General features: G+C 36.6%; 2 protein-coding genes across 5 annotated transcripts; one reads left to right on the top strand and one right to left on the bottom strand.

The window, feature by feature from the left end:
- Window positions 1–997: 997 nt before the first annotated feature.
- LOC107266589 (amyloid protein-binding protein 2) lies at window positions 998–4,582 on the top strand. Its single transcript, XM_015737203.2, has 9 exons — window positions 998–1,293; window positions 2,180–2,293; window positions 2,368–2,618; window positions 2,703–2,882; window positions 2,969–3,224; window positions 3,297–3,421; window positions 3,497–3,776; window positions 3,860–4,025; window positions 4,095–4,582. The coding sequence occupies exons 1-9, from the start codon at window positions 1,150–1,152 to the stop codon at window positions 4,322–4,324; spliced, it is 1,746 nt and encodes a 581-aa protein (XP_015592689.1). The 5' UTR covers window positions 998–1,149; the 3' UTR covers window positions 4,325–4,582.
- Window positions 4,583–5,922: 1,340 nt separating this feature from the next.
- On the bottom strand, window positions 5,923–9,421 carry LOC107266590 (rab GTPase-binding effector protein 1). Of its 4 annotated transcripts, none has more exons than XM_025083815.1 (10): window positions 9,148–9,421; window positions 8,861–9,061; window positions 8,650–8,763; window positions 8,145–8,584; window positions 7,503–7,996; window positions 7,092–7,373; window positions 6,761–6,980; window positions 6,578–6,688; window positions 6,275–6,504; window positions 5,923–6,190 (listed from the first exon to the last, which is right to left on the bottom strand). In XM_025083815.1, the coding sequence occupies exons 2-9, from the start codon at window positions 8,907–8,909 to the stop codon at window positions 6,337–6,339; spliced, it is 1,878 nt and encodes a 625-aa protein (XP_024939583.1). In that variant the 5' UTR covers window positions 8,910–9,061; window positions 9,148–9,421; the 3' UTR covers window positions 5,923–6,190; window positions 6,275–6,336. The 4 variants fall into 4 exon arrangements, with proteins under 4 accessions (XP_024939583.1, XP_015592691.1, XP_015592690.1 ...); XM_015737205.2 differs by having other exon boundaries at window positions 8,157–8,587; window positions 9,148–9,420; XM_015737204.2 differs by having other exon boundaries at window positions 8,145–8,587; window positions 9,148–9,420.
- Between the last annotated feature and the right edge of the window lie 225 nt (window positions 9,422–9,646).

The raw sequence follows: 9,646 nt of genomic DNA on the forward strand, positions 1-9,646 counted from the left end.
ATATAGCTTATACTGTTAAATATTTCAAATAGCTAAGGATATAAGAATAAGTGATGCGCCTGTATAAAGACAGACGGATACACACGTCATGCAGTGAAGTAGTAGTATTCAGGCGGTAAATTGAAATAATTATACTGTTACGTGTAATTATAAGATCGATGGATATATGCAAATAATCAATGAGTGGTTATATGTATTTATAAATAATTTGGCCATTTAAAATTGTCTCTTTTCCCTAAATGATTATGTATGATTGCAAATTAATAATAGACGTGGAATATGAAACTTAAAAAAATGATTTCCGCTTTTATAGAAGGTAATCTATTGCATAATTTAATTGTTTTTCTTTTGTATTACCATTCTGGCGTATGCCAGCTTCTACCTTCAGATGTCTGATCTATTTTATTCGTAAGGTTTTATTTAGAAAGATAATTATCATACATTTGTATTGTCGTTGATTTATCAACAATTTCGATATAACAATAATCATAATAATAGAACACAAGTCTCGAATGATCATTGAGAAATGACACACTGTATTCGGTTGATTTAACGGATCATGAACTGCCCTTCGACCCTAAATCATTAAGGTTTAAAAGAGCCAGAGAATATGATTCCGTATATTTGTTTAAAACATTAAAGAATCTTATCATTAATTATACAACAAACCATTGGTTTATTTAATCAGTGCAAAGTAAACCCACGGAAAATATTTCTATAGACAAGAATAAAGCATCGTTCACAGTAATGATACTCCATCGATATGGCAGTTGTACATTAGTGAAGCCATGTTATTCCAAAAATCGCAAATTTCAAAAGCTTCCTTAACCAATGCAACATGTACTCATAAATAGTTATGAAACAAATTGAAAACGAAAGGAATGTATACATGACTACAAATCCATAGTATTCTAACAATGTTCAACTTTACGATAGGTATAAAAGTTGACCGCAATGTTTGCCATCTTTATCCACTGGGATCGTCTATCCGCAAGTGGTCTTTTGGGATTTTCTGGTGGTGGGGATCGACTACGGTGTAGTTTGCGGTGCCCAAAGAGCGCATATTCCTGTGGAAGACGTGAGAAAGAGACAGCGGCCGTAGGAGTGTATGTGGTAGTCCGTAGTGAAGTCGTCGAAGGCCCTAGGAAAATGGCCGAAGGACGCGAGTCACGGGTGTTTTCCACCAAAAGTCTCTACGAGTTAAGCATATCTGCTGTCGCCGACAAGTTCCTTTTATTCAAGAAACATAGCGCGTATCTTCCGGAGAACGTATTTTTTGATCTCTACTATCAGGTAAACGTCAAATTATCTTTTAGCACACGCTGCTTTGCGTCCCATAGACGTCTCAGTATGTCTTCGCATGGTAAAGTGTAAAGAGAGAGAGAGAGAGTAAATGATGGAAAGAATCCTTGTATTTTAGAACTAGTCGAACATTTTCATTGTTCTTTTCTCCCCGTCCATAATAGAAAATAATCAATCGGTTTTGAGAATTTCGTCAGAAGGCGAACACTGCATTGTTCGTGACGACATTCGTATAAGAGCGAATGTGATTATTATTATTATTTCTCGCAATCTCCCACCTGATTGTCAATGACGACTCCAATCTATAGAGCTGTATAAGATTAACCTGATGTTATTTGAGATATTTGTATATCTGTCTCTTTCCTTTTTCTTTTTATGATAGCGTGATATGGTAAACTGGCCATCTAAAATATTTCTATTTGCTATTTAGAACTATTTGTGACATCTGGCCCTCATGGTTCTCTCTGCTTACATTTTAAAATAGCATAATACATGTTTCTTAGATGTTACCTGTGTCAAGATCAATATCCTCCTAATATACAGATTGTTTATATATTAATTGAGTAGATTTGTTTTTCATGTGAATTTAATTAGACTATAAGCTGCACATCAGACAGTTTAGCATTTTGGAGTTATTGGTTTGGTTTGACAGAACCTATTGGTAATATATATTTATCTCAAGTTTGCTGCATTCTGGAGTAAAATTGCCAATATATATATTTATATCAGAACTTTATCAGTGACTCGCAGAATCACAGGACAAAGTGCATTGTACCACCATACAGATAATATGTTCCTTATGAGAAAATAAGTATTTCTTTTAATCCATTAATATAGCAGAACTGGATATTTAATGTACATAACTTTATTCTTTTAGTTGTATAAAGACAAAAAGTTATGTTTGCTGGGTATGGAATTAAGCGACCTGCAAACATTCTCCAGGATGCTCAAAGTTACAAATCGTCGTATACATCTACTACAAATCTTCCAGGTAATTTATTTACAGCCATTAAATGTCTCAGTAACTTATTACCTTTATTAATGCTTTTGTTCACTATTAATAAGGCTCTTATGGATCATGGTACAAGAGTTGGAAAGGAGCTGGCACTCAGCTACGATGTCTGTCATTTTGGTATAGGAGAAAGTACCACAGCGAAAGAAAATCTCATAAATCTAGGTCTGAGGTTGGGTGGATTCTTAAGTGATGCCGGCTGGTACTCGGAGAGTGAGAAAGTTTTACTCGCTTGCAAGGAACTGTGTCTATCAGCCAGTCAAAGACCGCAGAATTGGTGCAGAACTTTGGATTGTTGTCACAAGTGAGCATGTCTACCACCGTTGTATCCTGTTGCGTTTTCGTAAATAGGAATAAACACAAACAAAAACGTTTGAAAATCATTTAGATTATTACACGCACAAGCGGCATACTGTGCGTTTCGAGGAGCTGAAAAGACACACGCGTTAGCACTGACCATGGTCGATAAATTAGAGACTGCACGTTATGAAGGTGCCAATCATGCTGCTCTGTACACAGAGTTCAGTGTACTCTTCTTCACACGAAGCGAATACCATTTGGCGTACAGGTAATTACTCCATCCAGATGGTTTTTGTCCTCAGTGTTATTCACCCTCGATTTCTGCTAGACATTGGCTCCTTTGTTCTTTTACAGATGGAGTGTTGAGGCTTTGAAACAGCTGGGACCAATGCTTCCTGCGAGAATAACAATTGATGTTCTACGGCAAGCTGCAAAATCATGTGTAGTGAAACGCGAATTCCAGAAAGCTGGACTACTGATCAGACAGGCTGTGTATCTCGCAAGAGAAGTCTTCGGTACCGATCATCCAAAGTACAGCGACGTTCTTATAGATTATGGATTTTACTTGTTGAATTACGATAGTATTATCAACAGTGTAACAGTCTATAGGGTACGTTGAAGCAATACGCTCGATAATATAAACCAAAATACAAAGTCTCAATTAGCATATATTTTATTTCAGGCTGCATTAGGTATTAGAAAGGCGATATTTGGTAAAACTAATCTTCACGTCGCCATAGCACATGAGGACCTTGCTTATGCTCTTTACGTACATGAATACAGTTCCGGTAAATTCCAACAGGCAAGGTTCGTATCTCTATGCGTATGCGCTGTATTTATTTGGTTATTTTTATTTGCGTTAAAAAATATTCTTCGTTACAGTGATCATGCCGACAAAGCCATTGATATTATGGAGAAACTATTACTTGAGGAACATTTAATGCTGGCTAGCGCAAAAAGAGTAAAGGCTTTGATTTTGGAAGAAATTGCATTGGACAGCGCACCAGCACCAGTCTCCGAGCAGGATTTACTCCACAAATCTGAATGTCTTCATTTATCTGCCCTTCATTTGGCAAAAACAGCATTCGGCGAAAGAAACGTACAAACCGCGAAGCACTATGGCAATTTAGGAAGATTGTACCAGAGCATGAGAAAGTTTCAGGTACATAAAAAGAATCTCCATAAGTGCAACTTATTTGATGTGAACTATAATACGTAAATAGTTGTACTATATACCTGTTGCAGGAAGCGGAAGCTATGCACTTAAAAGCAATTAGTATCAAGGAAGAACTATTAGGACCTCAGGATTATGAGGTTGGATTGAGTATAGGACATCTGGCTTCTCTATATAATTTTCACATGAATCGCTACAGGGATGCTGAGAAATTGTATTACCGCAGTATTGCGATCAGTGAGTACCTGCCAAATAACCTGCCGCCAATTTATATTTTTTTTTATTTCCTGACAATGTTTGTGACAGGTCTAAAATTATTTGGCAAGAGCTACAGTGGACTTGAGTACGATTACAGAGGACTATTGCATGTTTATACGAAATTGGACGAATACCACAAGGTTCTGGAATACACGGATACCCTGACTCATTGGAAGGAGTTAAGATTTAGGCATGTACAGTCGGAAGACCCACCAATCGATTTAATGAGGCGTCCACAGCCAATTGAGGATGTAATTGAAACGTTTTTCTCCATGTAATGTATACACACCACGAGACGAATGTTGTCTTCGCGCAAATTTTCAACCCAAACTGAAACATCATCATCAAATAGAAGATACTAATTCGTTCACAACAAAATGATGAAAGGAAGAGAAAAAAGAGAGGCGAGAAAGAAAAAAGAAAGCGTAATCACGTCCCGACAGTTTCTGTGAACCTTTCACCGATTTACTGCTTCACGTTATCAAGATATTTACTTTGTATATAACTGTAGCCATAAATGCGTTTGGAAAACGTTAGAATGCGTTGGGTCATTATTTCTTTTATAAGTTTTAATCGTCCCAATTAATCAGTCAATTACGTATATACCCTAAGGTGCAGTCTGAACAGCTCTATTTTCTTATTAAGGAGAAAGACAAATAAGATATTCTCCATTTTCCTGTTATCTTCTTTTCGAATCACACTGGATTGTCTATAATACGCAACAAGAGAACCCGTTTTTTAATTTATACATCACAACTCTTAAAAGATGAATTGCTTTTTGTTTTGGTTATTAAGCAAAAAGAAAATCACAAAGAATGGCTATTTCTTCGATGCTCCAGGATGGCATAACCCAATCTAACAGAACTCAGAACTTTGGTAAGAAGTTATATGTAAAGAAGTGAAAGTGGAAATTGTATAGTTATATTATATCTTTTTGACTGTAGCAAGCTTCAACTGTAGAGCATTGGTAGTATATGTATGGCATCGCGGTGCTATTCTTGTTATATGTATACTACCGTGTTCGTGTTGCTGGACCACGAATAAGCACCGTTGAATTGAAGTACGTAAGCATGGTATTTATCCAAAGCCGTCTGACAATGAGTATCTTCAGACTTTGATTTAAAAATGGTATTATACTAAAACAAGTATTTTCGATTTTTCGCATAGAATTTTTCCGTGCTATTCGCGTCTGTTATTTTTCAAACATTCTGTATACACATTCGTGACATACGGGTATAGAAGCTCATTTCCCTTATTAATTTAAAACTATTTTCTGCAGTGATAAGTAGTTATCAGATCATCATGAAGCATTTATTGGTGGGTGTGAAATTATTATATCTGATACCTTATTACGGAATAATAAATATGATGTTCCATTGAAAAGCGTTACAACGATTATGAAAATATGTATCTCAATTACACTTGAAGCTCTGGCTTCGGTCGCTGAGTGGACCAAAGTCAGAGGTAAAGTATTCCTTTATTTTATTGTTCTGTGAAAAGATAATTCAGATTTCTTATATATATTTTTACTCATTAGTAAAAACCTACTTGCGGCTTAATACCCTCTTCAAAATTCTACATACGGAGGCGAGATCCTGTTTCCGGAGAGTGCTAGTGTAAATGTTAATGATCATAATCTGTCAGTCTACTATCTATCAGTATACCCTGAAGATGGTTGTTTCTGCGTCATTACTGACTCTTATGTCCACAGGCCGATTTTGAAGTTGGTGTTCTCACCAGTTTTTAAAAATTGCATTAAACAGCGTGGTATCTCCAATATTTGATTAAAGTTTATTATACGAACTGAAAAATTTGTCTGACATCATTGGAAATTAGGTATCATTTTATCGACAACACAAAGTGATCATATCAGAGGTAAGATAAAAAAAATGATTATTTTCATTTGTTTCAACAAAAACGTCAAACTTTTGATTATACTCTATGTTTGCGGATAACGAGAAATTCAGAGTTCAACTCAAATTGATACATTGAAGAACTTTATATTTTTAAATTACAGTAAATTTTAAGTAATACACGATTTGTATTTACACGATAATCGTCATCTCTCACCCAATTGTCGGGGAATAGGAATTTGTTTCTCGTCTAGCCGTGGATATTCTCTAACGTTTTTGTCTATTGATGTCCTGAAAGAAAGACAAGTATCGTCATTTATAATTAGACTCTCTTTAGACCGTTAATTATTACGTAATAATAAACATTTCTCATACCAATTTAATATTGCACTTTGGGTCAAAGAATTCCTTTTGCTCAGCTTTTCCTAAGATAGTTTTTAGTCTTGTGTGTGTGGCGGTTCTCGGCTAAAATAGGGAGGCGTATCGGGCACCAACAAAGTATGGCAAACATCACAGACACGGGAGGGCCTCTGATTCGGTCCACTGTTTACAACTCTTGTCAGACACGATTGGCAAAATATATGGCCACAATGACGACAATGCGTCTATAGACATAGTAGCAATATCAGTGTTAGATTAAGAAACATCATAATGTATTACAATACAAATTTGTACAACCTTTTTCTTGCTACCTGTGAAGGTAACACGACAACCAGAACATTCATCGACATCTTCTTCATGTTGCCACCTGACCTCGCCACCAGATTCTCTTATCTTTTCCAACTGAACCTGTAGATCAGGAATAATTAAAAGTTATAACGTTTTTAATGTAGAATAGTTGAGCAGGTGCTAATCGTATACCTGAAGCGACTGAGACAATAGGACAAAGTCTTTTTGTACATGTTCACTTGTATCTAAGTCCGATTGAAGACAAGCTATCCTTTGACGTAACTGAGCAGTATTTGATTCTGCTTCTTTTTTTTCCTTCGTAATATCTTCCAGCTGTTTCTCTAATACTTCTAGTTTTACTTTCATTTCAATAAAGACTTGATGTTCTCGTTCGTATTTACTCAACTGAGACCTGTTGTTGATAGCAAAGTTAAGAGTAACACAGGGTAGTATTTTAAGGACGGTTATAACTATGCAAAGGTTTTTAATCCTACCGCTAACAATTGATAAAAGAATTACTTACTCAAGGTTTTTAATCTTGTCTAAAAACATGGATTCTTTTTCTGTCATAGTGTTATGATCCTGCTGTATTTGCTCTCTAAGTAGACTCACGTCGATTTCTAGTATTTTTCCTTTATCCTCAGCCTCCTCTTGTGCGACGCGAGCCATAATTAGATCTTCGTGCATCCTAAGAACACGTTCGTGCAATTCCTCTACATTATTTGGCATATTAATCACTTCGCTCTGTAGTAGCTGGGAATGCTTGCTATGTTTTCCCATGAGACTCTCATTTTCTTTTTCTAGCCTGTAACAATCCAACTATATTTTCAATAAAAATCAGGTAAACAAGTTTCCATTTTGAATACTTGTCCGTATCGTAAAACGAAGACTTGAATTAATCAGCTATTGAATGCAATAGAAAGTATTTCCTTACGCATTTAAACGTCGCTGGACATCCTCCCTTTCGCGTTCTAATTTAGATAGTTTTTCTGTTACATTGTGCCTTATACGATCAAACGTTTGTTTCAGTTCGGACAAGACCTGCTGGGAAGATTGCAGGGCACTGGTAAGTTCAGCAACTTTGAGTTTATGTTCCTCTTTCCTTTCATTCCACTTCTCTTCCATTTCCTTTCGAAACTCTACTTCCTTCGAGAGATCCTCTCTTTGGGCTTGTAGCATACGTTCGGAAGAGGATAATTTTTTTTCTAAGTCCTTAGCATTTGCTTGGACTCTAACCAGCTGTGTTTCATAATTTGCGCACATATCACATGAAGCTTCCAAGGATCCAGAATCTTGTCTCTTGGGCAGTTGCATTTCTTTGTACTTTTGTAATTCGTCGTCTGTATCTCTTAATTTATCTTTGAGAACCTTGATCTCATCTTCGAGTGGCACCACTAAAGAACGCAGTACTTCCGCTTCTTCATGTGCCTGTAAAACAGAAACTACAGCGAGTTGAAGAACACAATACTAATAATGATAGTTTATAAAGGAAAATAAGAGGAATAAGACTCAAACAGAAATCCAGTCTTCTGCTGCTACCTCAGATTCTATATGTGCAAACAAAACTATTACGTACATATTTGTTTACCTTCCGCATGCTTTCTTCTAAATTATCAGGTCCTAAAGAAAGAGCATCCGCCCCTAACTGGGATGCTACTTTCCTTGCCAATGACTTAGTTACTGTGGATAATGAAATTTGTGATCCCTCTGTAGGTGGATCACGAGGCATTTGGGATCTTAGGGCAACATTTTCTTCTTGTAGTCTATGAACAACCATTTGCAAATTGCGCAATTCACCGTCATATTTATTTTTTGCAGAATCCGACATTTCTACAGTTTCACGAACAAACTGTTGCAGGGTTTCAATTTCTTCATCAGCCTTATGCTTCTCCAAGAGGATGCTATTCTTTACTTCAATTGCACACAACAGCTCACTCTTAGATTCATCTAATTCCCTTTGTAGACGAACATTTACATCCTTCAGGCACATATTCTCCTCGAGTCTTCTTTTCAATTCTTCTACAATGCAGATAACAGGATGTCCAAAGGAGAACCAGGATCCAGGGAAGCCATATACTCACCTTCCTTCTGTAGGAAAAGTTCCTTCATTTTTGCTCTCTGAACGTTAAATTCCTCTCTGATGTGAGTATTTTCCAATGCCAGTTTCTCAGCCTTTGTCCTCGCAGCTTCAAGATCTTAATAAACGACAGTGGTCAAAGGTGATAGTTGATGATGATTTGTCATGGTGATGGTGGTAGTGATGTGATACTATGCAAGTGCTACCAGTTATACCTTCCTGATCCTCCTTGCCGGCGTAATTCTCCTGCGCATTGTTCTCCATGACTCGTCGTCGCTTTCGCCGAGGCGAGTAAAAATTTGTTAGGGTGGGTCACTGCCAGCAGTACGTAAGGACGACTTGCTTTTCGCAAATTCTCTCAAATGTAACGCAGTCTTGACGCGACATGATACATGCCTCAAGATAAATACAGACGTCTACAAATAGCGTGATGCAACATTAATCTCGATTGTAATAATAGTTAAAATTTTCTGAATTCTCGAATTAGTTACTCTCACCGCACCTTATCTGAGTATATTCACAGCTATTCGCACTTCCTAGCCAATTAGTGTATCGATATTTTAAAAGGACTACCTCTCGATAGTCGATCTCCGAGAAAAATCGATAACTTAAAAAAATGTACAATATACATATTATTCTAATTTTTAACAGTTATATAGTGGTTTTTATAATTACTGTAGCATTATGATATTGTAAAGAATATTATTTATAAACCGCGATCGTGGCCAAGTACATTGTGATCGACCTTTGTCACTGATAAAATGTTAATAAGCATAGTTGCCAACTCCCGTTTCGTGAATTACGTGAGATACTTTCTACGCTCTCTAACGGATATATTTCGAATTAAAATTGTATACATTTTTCGATAGATGCCACTGCTTTCCCTATTACTGATTGGCTATTGAAATCTTGCTATATTCCCACTACCTTACTTCGGCCAATCAGCATTTTCTTACGTCTTGTGAGTTGCTGGAGTATGTGGATCATACTTATTTTTCGCT

Source organism: Cephus cinctus, unplaced genomic scaffold (genome assembly GCF_000341935.2).
Source record: "Cephus cinctus unplaced genomic scaffold, Ccin1 Ccin1_scaffold0330, whole genome shotgun sequence".
NCBI classification, from domain to species: domain Eukaryota; kingdom Metazoa; phylum Arthropoda; class Insecta; order Hymenoptera; family Cephidae; genus Cephus; species Cephus cinctus.

Bases quoted from the DNA above. Each gene is read 5' to 3' on its own strand.
- LOC107266589 (XM_015737203.2), top strand. From the start codon at position 1,150: ATGGCCGAAGGACGCGAGTCACGGGTGTTTTCCACCAAAAGTCTCTAC. The intron at 1,294-2,179 runs GTAAACGTCAAA...TTATTCTTTTAG, and splicing joins TTTTTGATCTCTACTATCAG to TTGTATAAAGACAAAAAGTT. The intron at 3,777-3,859 runs GTACATAAAAAG...TACCTGTTGCAG, and splicing joins AGAGCATGAGAAAGTTTCAG to GAAGCGGAAGCTATGCACTT.
- LOC107266590 (XM_025083814.1), bottom strand. From the start codon at position 8,909: ATGGAGAACAATGCGCAGGAGAATTACGCCGGCAAGGAGGATCAGGAA. The intron at 6,689-6,760 runs GTATACGATTAG...CCTGATCTACAG, and splicing joins TATTGTCTCAGTCGCTTCAG to GTTCAGTTGGAAAAGATAAG. The intron at 6,505-6,577 runs GTTGTACAAATT...CTATGTCTATAG, and splicing joins TCACAGGTAGCAAGAAAAAG to ACGCATTGTCGTCATTGTGG.